We start from the raw sequence: 16,243 nt of genomic DNA, 5'->3' as shown, positions 1-16,243 counted from the left end.
TTATTTTGTATAAGTGTTTCTAGAAATTTCGTTGGAAATTAAATTAAGGATACTTAATTGTGCTGTGAATAAATCTTGACGTCTTCTTACATGCACGCACCTGAGAAAAATACTTGCGTATTGGCTATATCGCAGCGCTACACTTCTGACGTCATGCGTGAAGTGAAGAAAAAGCCGCACCGAGTCACCTCACGCGCGTGACCGTATGCCTGGACTCCGCCATTTTTTTGCGCGTTTCAGGGCTGCGATGCGTAGTTTTTATTTGTGAAAAAAATATGTAAAATGCTCTTGCGTTTCAAAGTGAATCGGGAATTTTAGAAAACAGGCCGGATCCACCGAAACTAGAAGCCACATAGCGACGTCACAACATCAAGCAGCCCCCATCCGATTTCTGGAGAGGAGCAAAGAACGCATGCTAAATGCAGACGCATGTGTTACGCAGTGCCGTGTTATCTCGCTCGTCATTGCCGCCGCCGCCACAATAATTGGACGTTGTCCACAGAGTGCTCCTAGGACCTGAAGTGCATAAAAAAGAAACTGGAAGAGTGCGCCCCTGGTAGCCATGAGTTTTTCCAGCGACGAGGTAAACTTCCTTGTTTACCGATATCTGCAGGAGTCGGGTGAGTCTGGGATGGATTACCGCTCGCACACCATTGCCATCGTTTAGTCATTGCTGATTCTTTGTGTTGTAGGATTTCTGCACTCCTCCTACGTGTTTGGCATTGAGTCGCACATCTCGCAGAGCAACATCAACGGAGCCCTGGTGCCGCCGGCCGCCCTGCTAACCATCTTACAGAAGGGTCTCCTCTACACAGAGGTGGAGTGGAGCGTCGGCGAAGACGGCGAGGTGGCGCGCCCCATTGAGGGCCTATCCCTGATTGATGCTGTGATGCCGGAAGTGAAGCCGCCCAAGCCGGTGGTGAAAACGGAGCCTTGCAAACCAGGCGTGGACTCCACTGCGCCGACAGCCACAAATGCCAACAGCAATGTGAAGGCCGAGATTAAGGTGGAGCCGGGTACGGTCAATGCGGGGGCCACAAAGTCATCCAGCAGCACCACAGGCACCACCACGCCAACAGAGTCCACCAACGAGGTGGACTCCAGCGGGAGTGCTGCAGCCACTGCCAATAACGCTGCCAGCGGGGCAAGCAACGGCAATGGTACCCAGGCAGCCACTGCCGGCTCCACCAACGCCACAGCCCCAGCTGCAGGCGATTCCTCCGCAACAGCCGCCAGCGGAGCCAACAAAAAGGCCAACTCCAGTGAGCCCGGCAGTTCGACGGCGGTCAACAATACGGGCAATGCAAATGCAACGAGCACAGACGACGCCGCCTCATCCACATCCACCAACGGCAACAGCAACACCTCCAGCAGTGCCGAGCAACCGTCAAGCGGCGCCGCTCCGGTCGGAGCCGCTGTCTCGACTTCCAATCCCGATACAGCTGCAGCCGCCGGAGGAACCGCCGCCGCGGGGGCCAAAACATCCACTGCGGCCGTCACAATACGAGTGGGAACTCAGCCCAACAATGTTGCGGCGGGCACAGCCACAGCTCAGAGCTCAGCTCCCAGTGGGACCATCTCCTCCTCTACGGGAGGCACCCCTGCCCCCGTCGAGGCCATGGAGATTGACCAGAGCATCGAGATACCCGAGTCCAAGGCCCGCGTGCTGCGTGGCCACGAGAGCGAGGTGTTCATCTGTGCCTGGAATCCCAGTCGGGACCTTCTGGCCAGTGGCTCTGGCGACAGTACTGCACGCATCTGGGACATGTCCGATGCAAACACCAATTCCAACCAGCTGGTGCTGAGGCACTGCATCCAGAAGGGCGGAGCAGAGGTGCCCAGCAACAAAGATGTCACATCCCTGGACTGGAATGTAAGTAGACGTCTCAGAAGCCGATATCTCAGAATTAAAATACATTTTCCTTCCAGTGCGATGGGTCGCTGCTGGCCACGGGAAGCTACGATGGCTATGCGCGCATCTGGAAAACAGATGGCCGCTTGGCCTCGACTCTGGGCCAGCACAAGGGACCGATTTTCGCTCTCAAGTGGAACAAATGCGGCAACTACATTCTCTCCGCCGGAGTGGACAAAACAACAATCATTTGGGACGCTTCCACGGGCCAGTGCACGCAACAATTCGCCTTCCATAGTGCCCCTGCCCTGGACGTCGACTGGCAGACGAATCAGGCTTTTGCGTCGTGCAGTACGGATCAACGGATACACGTGTGTCGGCTGGGCGTGAACGAGCCGATAAAGACTTTCCGGGGCCACACCAACGAGGTGAACGCAATCAAGTGGTGTCCGCAGGGCCAGCTACTGGCCTCCTGTTCAGACGACATGACACTGAAGATCTGGAGCATGAATCGGGATCGCTGCTGTCACGACCTGCAGGCGCATTCCAAGGAGATCTACACGATAAAGTGGTCTCCCACGGGGCCGGGGACGAACAATCCGAATACGAATCTTATTCTCGCCTCGGCCTCCTTCGATTCCACTGTGCGGCTGTGGGACGTGGAGCGGGGTAGCTGCATCCACACGCTCACCAAGCACACGGAGCCCGTCTACTCGGTGGCCTTCAGTCCCGACGGCAAGCACCTTGCCTCGGGCAGCTTCGACAAGTGCGTGCACATATGGAGCACGCAAACCGGGCAGCTGGTCCACAGCTACAAGGGAACCGGCGGCATCTTCGAGGTCTGCTGGAACTCCAAGGGCACCAAGGTGGGCGCCAGTGCCTCCGACGGCAGTGTGTTCGTTCTCGACCTGCGGAAGTTCTGATCCTCGGCTCCCAATGGCGTTGTGGACACACCATCAGCGCCAGCCCGCGTCCAGGAGATCCTGAGTTTTGTCTATTAAAGAACGCTTCGATTCATACTGTACACACACACATCTTCAACACGATCTGTTACCCGCCACTGTTTCTCGGCATCTCGATTCTTGGATGGACTCTCTTGTTCCCATGAAGCAATATCCATTTCATTCGTACCTTCAGAGATGTCCAAGAGATTGAGATAGATCCACCCGCCCGCGCCCCCTCCCCTATGCTTTTGTCCAATCTCTTTCGTACGCTTAGTCCCGAGTCACATAAACGACAAGCTGCGCTCCCTCGTCGACGCTTCGGGGTGTGACACCTTTCGTTGCGGCGTTCGCGCGGGGAGAGCGCTCTTTGCTCGTTTCTTTTTAATCTTAATTGTAAGCTCTATGTTTCTAAGATTATCACTTTTATACAGAAATCGTTTAGTATAACTTATGCATTTTGTTATTGTATCGATCGATCGATGAACGGATGTGCGATGATGAGAGCCGACGGTCCTTAACGATCCCTCCCCTCCCCAATTCTACCACTTCTACAGTCTCTCCTCCTAACTTCATGCTGCCCTTTTACACTTAAGACCTAATCATACGAGTACGAGTATTTCCCCCGCCCCACACCCAACATGTAGTTAGTCAGCCGATCGGATGGATGGCTGAACAGACAAGACAGGTGATGGAGAGATCTGACCGATTCACGCATACATTCAGAACAGTGTAACTGCATCCCAAACCCCCCGTAGCTTGTAAGCACGAACGTAAGCCTAAGATTTATAAAGAAGATTGGCGAAAAACAAAAGATTCATTAAAGCTAAAGCTATATTTAACAATTATCTTAGACTAAAATTCAAAAACATTTGACAAGTGACGTTGCTTGAAGAAGCGGCATTCCTCGCGTATGACCTCGCCGTCTTTAGTGGTGCCTTTGAAGAACTTTGTAAGCTTGGTGCCCGCGTACTTGGGCTTCTCCGAGTCGGGCTCATCGAACTCCATGTCGTAGGCCTTGTTCGCCAGGGCATTCTCCGCCGTCGACCAGCTGAAGCGCACGAGCCGGGGGAAGCCAAACACCAGATCAATGTGTTCGGTGAGAAACCGTTTCGTGACCGGATCCCCGGGATAGCCGCTGCCAAAGGCATTGTCCTTGATGACCAGACCCTCGGGGAACCGCCACACCTTGAGGGCGTGATCGCGGGTAACTTTGGCACAGATACTGGCCGCCGAGACAATGGGATACGTGGAATCAGCCTTTTTGGCCACAGTGATCTTGAAGTTGGGGAAGCGTCGCAACAGCTTTTCCTGGTACTTCTCCGGCGGTCCGACCGTATCCACGTAGACCTCGGCTATGTTCACGCCCGCATCGATGGCCTGCTGGATCAGACCCATGGCCGATTCCATGGACACCTCGTTCAGCGAACACTTGGCTCGCCGGTACATGCTCGTGCTGATGACGTTGGGCGAGATGATCTCTACGGCCCAGCCCACGCAGCTGTTAGCATACTCCAGCGTGTTCAGCTCATTGAAGATCACGTCCCGCTTCTCCTCCGTCAGTTGTTTGGAGTCCGCACATCCGAGATCAATCAGCGCCTGCTTGCTCTCCAGCGGGCAGTAGGAGATGCCGTAGACCATGGGACCCAGCACGGGTCCTCTGCCCGCCTCGTCGACGCCCAGCATGCAGGGCTTATCCTTGCACACGGCCGGCACATCGCTGAGGTACACCGTATTCTGGCTGTTCTCTCGCGATGCGATGAAGGGACCCAAAGACTTTAACGAAGTGATTTTGCCTATGTCCTTCTTGTCCTCATCATCGGATGGATCGCCTTCGGCTATAGTTTTATTTTCCTCCTTGATTTTTATATCTTCCATTATACGCGCCTTTTTGTTTTTTTCGGTCTAGTGTTGTAAACGATAAATTCATATCGCACAATAGTACCGATATTTGTTTTGCAGCCAAAACTGTGCATCGATAAGTACAATAACAGGTAGCGAGTAAACAATAACGACGTGAAACAACAGAAAAATAGTGTCAGCTGCTCCGAACCGAGCTCAGAAACGTTATAAATGGTAGGGTTATATAAAGAAGTAAAGATGTATCAATATTCTTCAAAACATATCCATATTAATATTTTCGATAGTCCAAAAAATATCACCTACGAATATATTGTCAAAAAACATATATATCGATATATTGATTTATAAATTTATCATCTTTACATCCCTTCTTCGTCTCTTTCCGGTCTAGGATTTTGCCCAGCGTGCTTGTTCTCAATCGAGCTAAGGCCATTTATTAAAAACAGATTAATTTTTGGCAACTTGCACAATCATTAATTAATCATCAATTTCGCAATGTCGACAAAAGCTGAGCTCGCCTGCGTTTACGCTTCCCTCATCCTGGTTGATGACGATGTTGCCGTCACCGTAAGTTCAATCAGTTCACTGTCAATGGGAAACAAATCTTTTTCAATTGTCGCCATCCCAGTGGATTTGTGATAGTTTTGTTCATCCTGTGATGCATTGTGCTGTTCCGCACGTCATACTAATAATATTGTTGTATATCTATGCCCGTAGGGTGAGAAAATCTCCACCATCCTGAAGGCCGCCAACGTTGAGGTTGAGCCCTACTGGCCCGGTCTCTTCGCCAAGGCTCTGGAGGGCATCAACGTCAAGGACCTGATCACCAGCATCGGTTCCGGAGTTGGTGCTGCCCCAGCCGGTGGTGCTGCTGCCCCAGCTGCCGCTGATGCCCCAGCCGCCGAGTCCAAGAAGGAGGAGAAGAAGAAGGAGGAAGAGTCCGATGTGTCCGACGACGACATGGGATTCGGTCTGTTCGATTAAGCATCCATCTGCTTATGAACCACATCCATACCGACATAACATCCGCCGTGTTTGTGCTTTTTATCCTATGAAGTGATGTTTTGTTTCCGACTTTCGTACACGTTTTAATGTACAAAATCGACGAAATATAAACGTTTGCGAAAAGTGATTCTGGTCTATGACGTTTATTAAGCTGTAGTAATGTATATTTGTAAGCTAAAGGACAACCTCGTCCAGCACTTTGGCGAGGGCGTGCAGCAGGGGGGTATCGATCACCTTCAGGCCCAGGCAAATAACGAAGTCCATTGGCGATTCCCAAAGCTTGGTGTTATTGACCAAAAATTGTATGGCACAATCGGTGTCGACCGTGTCTACTCCCAGACAGCTTTGGATGGTTATCGGCACCGAGATGTGGAAGTCCGGATTTTTCACAGGCTTGAGCATTGCGGGATTGTTGCTAATATCGAAGCTCACATTGTAGATCCCGGCAATCTTGCCCAGCTGCGTGATGACCAGCAGCCGCTTGCGTCCAAAGCGATGGTAGACGATTTCCGTGGGTATGCCATTCACAGGCACTGAAAACTGCTTCTCAAAGCCTATTTCTTTGACTTCCTTTTGGGCATCTTGTGGTGGTTTCGGTTTCGAGCAAATTTCATCCATGATTTTTGAACGAAAAATATAAATTTTGTTTACGATGAGACAGCAGACAGTGTGACCAGTGTTCTGAGATGTACAAAGTGTGACCGGCGATCAATCAGAAATATACCAAAATCTCATTTTAAAAATATACCGACGAATTCAAGTTATATTTCACATATTCCTCAATTTTGATATTCCGTGGAATATTACTAGCTATATAGAACATTTAGCCATGCCCACATATTTTTATCGGATTAGTGAATCAATTTTCTACAAGATTAACTTCTCTTAAGTACTCCCATTTTGTGTATTCGGACTAAAACAAGGTTTAAACAATTATTAACTGCGGGCTACAGTTCGTATAGCCTTTAACAGACAGCTCTGTTAGTTTAAAATGTGTACGACAGAGGACGCAAGAAGAATCGACTGTTTTCGTTTGTTATCGCGTTTGAATTTTGGTCCGGTTACCAAGGAAAACTATGTTTGATCAATAAAAGAACGAAAGGAAAAATGTCCTGCATTTGTCTGGGTCCCAAGCGTTCGGGTAAGACCCACTTGCTGAAGGCTCTCCAGGAGCCGGACTCAATCGACGAGACGAGCTACTCCATGCCCACCATAGGAACGGGAATCTACCGCATCCACTTTCCCACCAAGTCGCCGAACAGCGACAAACCCAAGCCCCCGCCAGCGGATGGAGCCACCCAGGCGCACCACCACGGCGGGAAGAAGCATCTGCCCAAGTCCATCCAGATCCTGGAGATCGGCGGCAGCATGGCTCCACTGTGGCGGCAGTACTTTGAGGATGTGAAGAAGCTCATCTATGTGGTGGACACTTCCAATCTCTGCCAGATTTCGGCCGCTGGCGTGCTCTTCTACTCCATCCTCACGGAGCCCCGACTGCAGAAGGTCAAGATCCTGCTGGTGCTGGCAAAGATGGACTATTCTTATCGGCAGATGCGCAATGAAGCTCTTCTCATGCTGCAGATGTCCAAGCTGCAGAAGCAGATCCGCCAACAGGTGACCATTGTGGAGGCCAGTGCGGTGACCAAAGTGGGTCTTGATCCCATCTACGAGTGGCTTCAGTGGCCATAGAAGACGACTGTTGAATAAAATGTGGATATTTTTTAAAAGCACTGCCATTAGGTTTTTAATTGTTTTTGGAATAAATACTTATGCGATTTAATTCTGAAACTCCATTGCATAAGTATATTCAAATCTTAATGCCGAGGCACGTCTACCGCGTACAATAAAAGTATAACGTGATGTTAACAATTGATCCAACTACAGTTTGTAATGCAGATCCATAAATTGCAGATTGCTTGTCACCTCCTCAGCATCGGGCATCATATCTTTGGCGGCATTCAGATAGGACTTGGCAGCCAAAACGTCCCCGCCCTGGGCTGCCAGGACGGCCAGATTGTTGAGGGCCGCTCCATTGCGGGCATCCGAAGTGAGACAGAGCTGGAGGCAGCGACGGGCCAGATTGAAGTCCCCCGAGGTCTAAATCAGGTTTAAAGATAAATTTGATTGATGATTGGATAATTCTTCCAAAGGACCGGACTCACCACCGCCACAAAGCTCAGGTTGTACCAGACATCGGCTTTCTGCTCTGGTTGGGTGGCCATGGCCAGGGAGCGCTGAAAGCAGGGCAGGACCAGGTCGATCTGTCCACCGTAGAGACAGCACAGGGCTATGTTGCAGTAGAGCTCCGCGGAGTGGGCGCCCAGCGAGAGGATGCGGCGATAGTACATGAGCGCCATCTCCGGGTTGTTGTCGTAGAAGTAGCCCACGGCAATGCTGGCAAGGGCCTCAACATTGATGGGCTGCAGTCGGGACACCAGTCGATACAGTTGCAGCGAGTCCTCCTGCCGCTGCATGGCCTGGTGGATGCGCGCCTGCTCCAGACGGTAGGTGACATCGAAGGGGCGCAGATCCACCACTTCCCCAATCAGGACCAAAGCCCGTTCTGGCTGCTTGAGCCGCTGATAGAGTCGCGACAGCAGCAGATACGTGTCCGGATGAGGAAAGGCGGCCAGGGATTGCTGCAGGCAGGGCTCCGCCCGACGGGGATAGTGGAGGGCCAGGAGACAGCGGCCCATCTGCTGCTGCCACCACCAGTCTATACGACTGGCCTCTGATCCGGAGGCACTGGGTCGCTGGCGCTGCACCTCGAGCACCGCCTGGCACAGGGAGTGCGCCTTCTGCACGTCCGCCTCGTGGTAGAAAAGGAACTGGAACAGAGCCTTCACTAGAGTCTCCCGCTCCGCATAGATAGTGGGATTGAGACGGGAGGCCTGGTAAAGCTTCGAGGTGGCGTCGCCCACATTAAAGGCCGCCGCAGATGTAGCCCTCACCCTCGAGGCTGTACCACAGCGAGACGCGGGCCTGGCCCCCAACGAGGATCCTGGACGGCTGAGACTCGTACCAGGACGCGCCACAGCCGCTGATCCCGGCCTGGAGCTGTTCAGACGCCCATCGCTGGAGTGAGCCAAGCCGGCTCCTCGACTGCTGCGCTGCGTCTGGCGCTGGCTGGTGCTTGGTCGCGGCTGGAATGCGGTCTTGATGCTGCTGCCGGGTCGGGCGGCCGTGGCAATTCTCTCGAACTCCACCTCCTCGTGGGCTGCGGCATGAGAGTTAAGTTAGGATAGTATGGGATGGGAGTGGGATTAGTCGCCTACTCACCCTCTTCCTCGCCGGCATCATCCACCTCGAGGTCGTCCAGGTAGACGCGCTGCGTCAGGGCACGCATCTTTAATTGCCACACGCCCTCCATCAGCCAAGTGGGCATCATGATGGATGCGACGGCGGCGGCCTTCTGCTGCTGCTGCGCATGCCTGGGGCCAATACGTTGCAAATTGCTACCGAATCTGCGGCTGTTGCTGTTGCTGTTGCCTTCGAGCTCCGCCTGCTGCTGCTGCTGCTGCTGCTGGTGCTCCTCCTGCTCCCCCTCTTTGGTGGCAAACATTTGGACATTGTTGTCGTGACCGGCCTGCAACAGGGCGTTGCACAGCTCCGCACACTGCTCGTAGGAGCGACGGCGGTAGAGGGACACGGCCCTGAAGTAGTCCAGCTCCAGTGTCGCCATCGGGGGGCCTCCCTCTGGTTCTAAAGATGGAGATGGCTGCTCTTCCTGTTCTGTTCGGCTCTGTCTGGTGGCGACTTCAAGTGTCTGAATTCCTCGATCTTTATATATATTTTTCTTTTTTTTTGGGTTCTCTGCTGTGCGTCTTCGCCTGGCTCTGTGGAATTTCAAAACCGGATGCGTGTCATTCCTCTGCCCTCGGGGCACCGCCCCATATCCCCCCCTCCCCACCCTCTCTCGAGTTCCAGCAGGAATGCTGTTGCCGCTTCCTGCGGTTACCCTTACCTTCTGTTTCGGTTAGAGGTCCGCTGCTGCTGCTGCTGCTTCTGCTTCTGCTGATGCTGCTGACATTTGTTTTAGTTCTTCTTGAATGCCATCTAATTTTTCTATGCCCATAATTTGTGCCTCTCCTGGGCTCCTTCTTTGGTAAGATTTAATTTGTGGATTCCTCCGAGTATCGACTGTGGCAGGTACATACCTACATATATGCTATGCCAAATGGAAAGGAAAGGGTCTTCCGGTGCCATGGAAACCGATGGCTAACCAAAACACAAATTGCTTTGGCTCTGCGCTTGCCCCCTGGGGAAAGAGGAAAGACACCTCTGAAAAATGTTACCCCAAAAGAGTATTCCGACTAGAGCTTGTGGAATTTCTTCACAGAAATTCATAGAAATTATATATAATTAAAGCCACCATAAAAAAAAACCTCTTTGGATCGTATTTAGTATTAATATTTGTTATTTATTTGTTCCTTCATTAATCGACTTCGGCTTTTCCGGCTTTCGGCTTCTGGATTTTTTCTATGGAAACTATGAAGCAAATGATTCTTTGGTTTTCTTCTGTTTTATGTGAATTGTTCTTATAGGATTCCATGAACTACTGAGCTATGATCTAGAGCAGCCGATGAATTGCCAAAAAGTAGATGGTATTCTGTGACTTTTGGCTGTTTTCCGGTCTTTGTAGATAAGTTGAAGGTTAACCAATTCCTAAAAAAAAATAATTGCTCAATGAAACACACCCCAATCCACCTAATCCACGAACCATAACCACCATGAACCCCTCACCCACAATAATTAGCAGCATCAGCAGCAAAATCCACAACGCGAAATCCATAGAAAATATTGTGCAAAAGTCCAGCCAGATGGAGAGACTTCATATAGATGGGAGGTTGTCAGGTGTTCGGGTCAGTAAATCTGCTGATGCTGATGTTGATGTTGTTTTTGATGATGCAGCTTCTGGTTAGGAGTGGAGCAACCTAGCTCCCTCTCCCCTCTCTCCACTGTGTTTGAGTCGAACAAATGATAAGCGCCAAATATTTGTTGATAAATGTTTGAAAATTAAATGAGCGGCAACAACAGCCAGAGCCACAGCCACAGCCACAGCCACAGTGAGACTTGATGTACGACGACGTTGAACTCATGGCGATGGCATGCAAAAGTCAAATATTTATCAGCCTAGAAGGTGGGGGATATTCAGAGCCAGTTCCCTCCGAGGGGTTCTAGTTCTATCTGGGGGATTACGGAGCGGATTGCTCCCACGGTTCAAGATGCTAATCGAATCGAAATTTGAATAAGTAATACTCTTGGATCTGAATTTACATTTACAAAACCCATACGTACACACGTACACATGTATGGCTGTATCGCTCTATCTGTATCTTTGGCTGTGTGTATCTGTATCTGTGGGCTCTATCTTTATCTGTATCTTGTATTTGCTCGTTTCTGTTTTTCTGCGTTAGGCCCGTTTCCGTTTCGAGAGAGTTTTCGCTTTTTGGCATTGAATCTACTTTTGACTCTTGGGCTTATCAGCGGTCTCTGTCCCCGTCCCCGTGCCCGGTCTCGGGCCTGGGCCTGTGCCTTTGGGCCAAAATGCGTCAGCACTTGCCAGCGGGCACTTGTCGGTGTTTTTTTTATCACAGACATACCTCACTGCTGCCATGTCCCTGTCCCTTCTCTCCCCATCTTCAACCTGCCTCTCAATTGGAGTGACTAGTTAATCATCAGCGGATCCATGGCGTCCGGCAGGTGGCTACTGCCTCTGCCTCCGCCTCTGCTGCTGCTGCTGCCTCTACTTCTGCTGCCTCGAAAAGTGTCAAGATGATCTCGTAACGCGCCTCTCTCAATTAGCCGGCCACACCTGACAGCTGCAGATTGAGCTGTGCGTCGCGTCGGGCTTGCTTCGAGGTTGCTGGTGGGGGAAAGGTATTCCAGAGACTCACCCTGGGAAATATGTATAGTACTTTTGCCACACGAACTGATTTCCACTGGAATGAAGTTTGTTCCGTAGAACTTTGGCTTCCCAGAGCTTCCCATGTGAGATCAAAGATTCTAGCCGGCAAAACTTTGATTTTATTCTCTTTTTGTTTGCGGATTGTGTAGAACAATGAATATAAAATATATATACATAAATATTTGGAGGGAACAATTACTGTTAAGAAGAGGAAAATATTTTACTATATCATAGATATTTTGCTGAGATGACTTTGCTTTGCTTTCGGGAAGATGTAGCTTAGCTTTTAGCTAAATTTAGGACTTTATAAAAATTCATTAATTTATTCCTTGGTAATCTGTCATTTGCTATCTATCTACACATAATTTCCTATATGCACATATGTATCTAAGGGTCATCTTTGCAGAGAACAGAGAATATTTGAAAGATGTTCAAACCAAGGACCCGCATAATCTGCTCTTGTGTATGCTTATGGATTAAATATCATACAGAGATTATTAAAGATCATGAATTCTCATAGATTCTATTATTTAAATTATTATTATTAAGTCTTAAGATCTTGCAAAAACCTTTAGTACATCGATGGGAACTCTTTAAGTCTTTAAATTTATTAAGCATTAAGCATAATTACCAGATCTCTTTTGGAGATTATGATCTCCACGAGTTCTGCTATAAATTTTGCCTATAATAAAATCTTTAAATCTTTTGTAGAGCAGTATATTTTTAAGATACAATCGTATGTTGATTAACAGAACTTTCATAGAGAAATTTGTTTTGCTATTCCGCACTGTCAATACTCATATACGGGTATGTCTGTTTGAACAAGTGTTTTGCGGTTGTCTCTATTTCTGCCGCCAAAAACTGTGTTACCATAATAATCATCACACCTACTACAGCCCCTACCCCCTCCCCCCGCTCTGTGGGACCCATGGGAACCAAATACCTTAAGCATTTCGATTCCATTGAGAGCCTAGGAATCGGTTTAAGAGGTGGAGGCTACGAGTACGATGTTATGTTATGTGTGGGGTTATGGGTAAACCGCAAAAGCAAAACGAAAAAATCATCCTCATCGTCATCCTCCTCTGACATGGAGATGCATTCGCTTGGTTTGGCTCAATCCACAGCCCTCCCCAGTGCCTCCCCCTCTTACTCGCTGCTTGCCCTGATCCTTCAGCCCCATATAAAAGCTCATTAAAAGCATAAAAAAAGAAGAGCAAAAGGCAGACGCAGACGCAAGGCTGCTACTGTACGAACATTGGTTGATTTTTTTGATTTTTAGTTGCAGCCACAGGCCCCCCTGCCACTCCACTCCGCTTCTCTTCTTTTCTGCCTCCTGGAGGAGGTGCAAGAGCAGCTCTGGCCAAAAAGAAGCAAGGCACAAGAAAGGCCAAAACAGGTAACAGCAACAGAGCAACAGAGAAAAAGAGCAAAAGCAAGAGCAACAACATGGCTTAGACATCCGTTGAGGCTGCGCACGCGCGACTCTGCTGCGTCTTCCTCTGTTGCGTTTTTGGGGCCTTGGGAGCCTTGCCACAGCCTCGAATCTCGTGCCTCGTGTTGCTCCTCTTCTTTTGCTTCATTTTTTCTTCTTCTTGTTTTTGTGGCTGTTTGCCGGCATTTACAGGGTATGCGGGTAGTAATGGGCTCGTTCGGTAGAGATAGGAGATGGCTATAGCGTAACTCTCTAACCGATGGGAGCCCCAAAACTACTACAGTTGTTTTCCGAGTCTCTCATGTTGAGATCTGATTGCTTTATAGGCTATAATTCTGGGGGATTTTCAAACCCTTTAGCTTTTCTACACAAAAAGGCTTAAATTTCTGTATTTTCTCATTTAGGATCTGCCAAATACGATCTATATGACCCTTTTAAAGAGTACTTCTTTGTCGATCACTCTCCTGCTTGTTGTTGTTGTTGCTGTTGATGATGATGATGACGATGCTAAAGATTGCAATCACGTTGCGCACAGCGTACAGAATTTGTATCTGCAAGATACATCTGCCTTTGCGAAGAGCACTCCTGGCTCTCCCTCGGCTCTCCCGTCGGGGGGCTCCCTGAATTTCATTTCCCTGGAATTTATTTAGAACACATTGTTGGTGCTTGGCTCTTGTTGTTGTTGCTGTTGCATGTTGCTTGGGGGCTTATGCTGGAGTTGGGGCAGAGGCAGGCGCAGGAGCAGCATGCAACATTCCAAGGCCCAAAAAAGGCAAATCCCAAGCAGCAGCAGCAAAATCGATTGCCAGGCCTGAAATTTCATTGCAGTTTAGTCGATACCCCCCCTCTCTCTCTATCACTAGGAAAAACTGAGACAGAGATAGAAAGAGAGATAGAGATAGAGAGAGAGAGGGAGAGAAAAAAGTTCAGCTCGAATAAATTGAATCGAATCGAATCTCGCGTCGAGATGCCAAAGAGTCTCGACGACTGGAAATGGAGTGAAAGTAGGGTAGGCAGATTAGAGACTGCTGCTTCCAGTGCGGCTCCAGCTTCCAATTGGAGTGGCACTAGTAGCAGCATTCCACAAACCATTCCAGAAACCATGAAGCCCCTGGATGCCAAAGGTTAAAGTTGAGATTCTGCTTTAGAGGATGCCTTAGATCCTCCCTAATTTCAGTGGTGTCCACATTGAAATGAGGCTCAACCACCAATGGCAATGGTAGTGCCAGCATTCCACCATCCAGACTTCAGAAACATTGATCCGATCCAAGCCAAAGCCAAGTCCCAGCGGAGATTCTTTTTTTGGGGGAGAGTCAGAACTGAGATTCTTTTGGAGGAGAGTCAGAGTCAGTGTCAAAGGTAACCTCAGAGCCAATCAACTGTGGAATGACGCCCATTCAGGTGGTACCCCTCTCTCTCTCTCTCTCTCTCTCTATAGATACCCCTCTCATTTCCATTCAAACAACAACAATAAAAAACCTAAATGCCATAGCGTCCAGTCTGCGTCGCGTTGTCGTCCGACTCGAATAGGAAGTAAGTTAGTGTAACAAAAGTCATAAAAATACCTCGGACCGGCGACAGACTGAAGGAATACGATGGGGGCGAGGAGAGCACGGTGGAGGGCAGGGCATAGTGGGGCCCTCCATTAACATTATCGTGGCTCAAGGGGCATGACTGGCTGGCTGGCTGGCTGGCTGGCTGGTCTGACTGGCGGCCAGCAGAAATATTTGGCCATAATAAAAAGAATACAAAGCAAAACGAATCGAAACGAAACGAAATGAAATGGAAACTCAATCGACAACTCATCGAACCTTTCAATACCCTCCACTATGGTGGATTGATTGATAAGTCGTATGGCATAGGAATTGTATAAATTATAGATTACGGAACGGGGTAGGGACATTCGTGAACATTTGTGGTTAGAGAATGAGCACTGATCTGTACTGATTGGATCTCTGGAGTGTTAGGGTGATTATAAATCCTTCAATCGTTCTGTGATCCCCATTTTAGCGATTGAATTAGTTCTTATGATAATTATATGATGAACGACTCCTTCCCGTGGATGTATGGAATCTACTTAAAGCTCAGCGATCACTAATTAAGTTCCGGCTGGAACCATCCCACATATCAACGAGTGTGGGAAAACTCCCAGAGAACTTTATGCTCTCCCATTCTTCTTTGGTAGTTGTGATGCTCCCTTTTGTAAGGGTAGAAAGTATGCGACAATCGGGCTATATCGACGGGCGATCGACAGCAATGAAGCGTAACGAAAACACACACCACTCCGCGTACTACGGGGAGCGGGAGGGGACCCGCGTCATATGCCAACTTATTCAATAAATTCCAGGCCTCCTCGCCATATCATCATCAACAACGACGACTTTTGGCTTTGGCCAAGAAGGAGAACCCAAAAAAAAGAGTCCCGAAACACGAGGAATTTTGAATAGAAAGAGGATCAATGGCAGCTGCTGCGCTCAGAGATCACTTCGGTTGGGATCAGAACGGAGTCGGACTCGGAGACGCAAACAAAAAAAAACAAAAAATTGCGCGCCAATTCCTCAAAAGAGATTCTGGGGAGACACTGGAGGCCAGGCCGCAGAAATCGACTTCAAGGAATTGCATAAAAAATTCTTCTTTCTTTTTTTTCCTCTTCTTGGAGTCGAAACTTCGGCCTCGACCAGGCTCCAACCTCCACTCGTATGTACATATCTGTGTCTGTGAGTTTCGGGGTGTAAGTGTGTGTGTGCGCATACCAACTCACACACAATGTTGACCAAGAACGTAGCGCCCAAAAGGCAGGCTTACAGCCACAGCAACAACAACCGGTCTTAGAGAGTCAGAGCCAGAGCTAACAGCAAACCAAGCGATCGGCCGAAGACGAAAGAATAACGAAAAACAAGAATCAAAAGGTGGATAGTGTAGAGTCGCAGGTGGATGCACCCTAAAAGTCGGAAGATCGTTATATCATACAAGGATCTATTAACTGAGAAACTATTATAAAGAATAATGAACAATGAAGATATATATTATGTACTTTTCTTAAACAATAATCTCCAAACTTTATAAAGAACGAAGGATTATAAAACCAGGGAGAATATTTGTTATCGCGCCACAATCTCAAGATATCCAATACTTAGTATCTGTATAGGTTTGATTATGGATTAAAGAGTTAATAAACTAGAATATAAGGTATATAGAATGAGAGAATCGTATATAGAAATGCGGTATGTAGCTGATCTATA

At 48.9% G+C, this 16,243-nt stretch overlaps 6 protein-coding genes across 6 annotated transcripts; 3 read left to right on the top strand and 3 right to left on the bottom strand.

Moving 5' to 3' along the window:
• Positions 1-32: 32 nt before the first annotated feature.
• Positions 33-3,638, top strand: ebi (transducin beta like ebi). Its single transcript, XM_001356404.3, has 3 exons — positions 33-620; positions 693-1,873; positions 1,930-3,638. Exons 1-3 carry the CDS (start codon positions 563-565, stop codon positions 2,773-2,775), a joined length of 2,085 nt encoding a protein of 694 aa, XP_001356440.2. The 5' UTR covers positions 33-562; the 3' UTR covers positions 2,776-3,638.
• On the bottom strand, positions 3,612-4,706 carry LOC4816796 (ribonuclease H2 subunit A). The gene has a single exon (XM_001356403.4). It carries the CDS (start codon positions 4,669-4,671, stop codon positions 3,649-3,651), a length of 1,023 nt encoding a protein of 340 aa, XP_001356439.4. The 5' UTR covers positions 4,672-4,706; the 3' UTR covers positions 3,612-3,648.
• Positions 4,707-5,015: 309 nt separating this feature from the next.
• On the top strand, positions 5,016-5,788 carry RpLP1 (Ribosomal protein LP1). Its single transcript, XM_001356402.4, has 2 exons — positions 5,016-5,223; positions 5,374-5,788. The coding sequence occupies exons 1-2, from the start codon at positions 5,152-5,154 to the stop codon at positions 5,638-5,640; spliced, it is 339 nt and encodes a 112-aa protein (XP_001356438.1). The 5' UTR covers positions 5,016-5,151; the 3' UTR covers positions 5,641-5,788.
• Positions 5,789-6,362, bottom strand: LOC4816913 (uncharacterized). The gene has a single exon (XM_001356401.4). It carries the CDS (start codon positions 6,277-6,279, stop codon positions 5,836-5,838), a length of 444 nt encoding a protein of 147 aa, XP_001356437.2. The 5' UTR covers positions 6,280-6,362; the 3' UTR covers positions 5,789-5,835.
• A 123-nt stretch (positions 6,363-6,485) lies between these two features.
• On the top strand, positions 6,486-7,391 carry LOC4817274 (ADP-ribosylation factor-like protein 16). Its single transcript, XM_001356400.4, has one exon. It carries the CDS (start codon positions 6,769-6,771, stop codon positions 7,348-7,350), a length of 582 nt encoding a protein of 193 aa, XP_001356436.2. The 5' UTR covers positions 6,486-6,768; the 3' UTR covers positions 7,351-7,391.
• An 86-nt stretch (positions 7,392-7,477) lies between these two features.
• Positions 7,478-9,870, bottom strand: BBS8 (tetratricopeptide repeat protein 8). Its single transcript, XM_033380145.1, has 5 exons — positions 9,626-9,870; positions 9,168-9,497; positions 8,941-9,131; positions 7,824-8,878; positions 7,478-7,758 (listed from the first exon to the last, which is right to left on the bottom strand). Exons 2-5 carry the CDS (start codon positions 9,341-9,343, stop codon positions 7,540-7,542), a joined length of 1,641 nt encoding a protein of 546 aa, XP_033236036.1. The 5' UTR covers positions 9,344-9,497; positions 9,626-9,870; the 3' UTR covers positions 7,478-7,539.
• Positions 9,871-16,243: the final 6,373 nt, after the last annotated feature.

The sequence above is a fragment of the Drosophila pseudoobscura genome, chromosome 4 (genome assembly GCF_009870125.1).
Source record: "Drosophila pseudoobscura strain MV-25-SWS-2005 chromosome 4, UCI_Dpse_MV25, whole genome shotgun sequence".
In the NCBI taxonomy this organism is placed as follows: domain Eukaryota; kingdom Metazoa; phylum Arthropoda; class Insecta; order Diptera; family Drosophilidae; genus Drosophila; species Drosophila pseudoobscura.
Note: the sequence above shows the minus strand (reverse complement) of the source record. Positions and strands in the feature narration are given on the sequence as shown.

Coding starts and splice junctions, on each gene's coding strand:
- ebi (XM_001356404.3), top strand. CDS start 563: ATGAGTTTTTCCAGCGACGAGGTAAACTTCCTTGTTTACCGATATCTG. Junction 621..692: donor CCGATATCTGCAGGAGTCGG/GTGAGTCTGGGA, acceptor TTTGTGTTGTAG/GATTTCTGCACTCCTCCTAC. Junction 1,874..1,929: donor TCACATCCCTGGACTGGAAT/GTAAGTAGACGT, acceptor TTTTCCTTCCAG/TGCGATGGGTCGCTGCTGGC.
- LOC4816796 (XM_001356403.4), bottom strand. CDS start 4,671: ATGGAAGATATAAAAATCAAGGAGGAAAATAAAACTATAGCCGAAGGC.
- RpLP1 (XM_001356402.4), top strand. CDS start 5,152: ATGTCGACAAAAGCTGAGCTCGCCTGCGTTTACGCTTCCCTCATCCTG. Junction 5,224..5,373: donor ATGACGATGTTGCCGTCACC/GTAAGTTCAATC, acceptor CTATGCCCGTAG/GGTGAGAAAATCTCCACCAT.
- LOC4816913 (XM_001356401.4), bottom strand. CDS start 6,279: ATGGATGAAATTTGCTCGAAACCGAAACCACCACAAGATGCCCAAAAG.
- LOC4817274 (XM_001356400.4), top strand. CDS start 6,769: ATGTCCTGCATTTGTCTGGGTCCCAAGCGTTCGGGTAAGACCCACTTG.
- BBS8 (XM_033380145.1), bottom strand. CDS start 9,343: ATGGCGACACTGGAGCTGGACTACTTCAGGGCCGTGTCCCTCTACCGC. Junction 9,132..9,167: donor CAGCAGCAGCAGCAGCAGCA/GCAGGCGGAGCT, acceptor CAACAGCAACAG/CCGCAGATTCGGTAGCAATT. Junction 8,879..8,940: donor TGATGCCGGCGAGGAAGAGG/GTGAGTAGGCGA, acceptor CTCATGCCGCAG/CCCACGAGGAGGTGGAGTTC.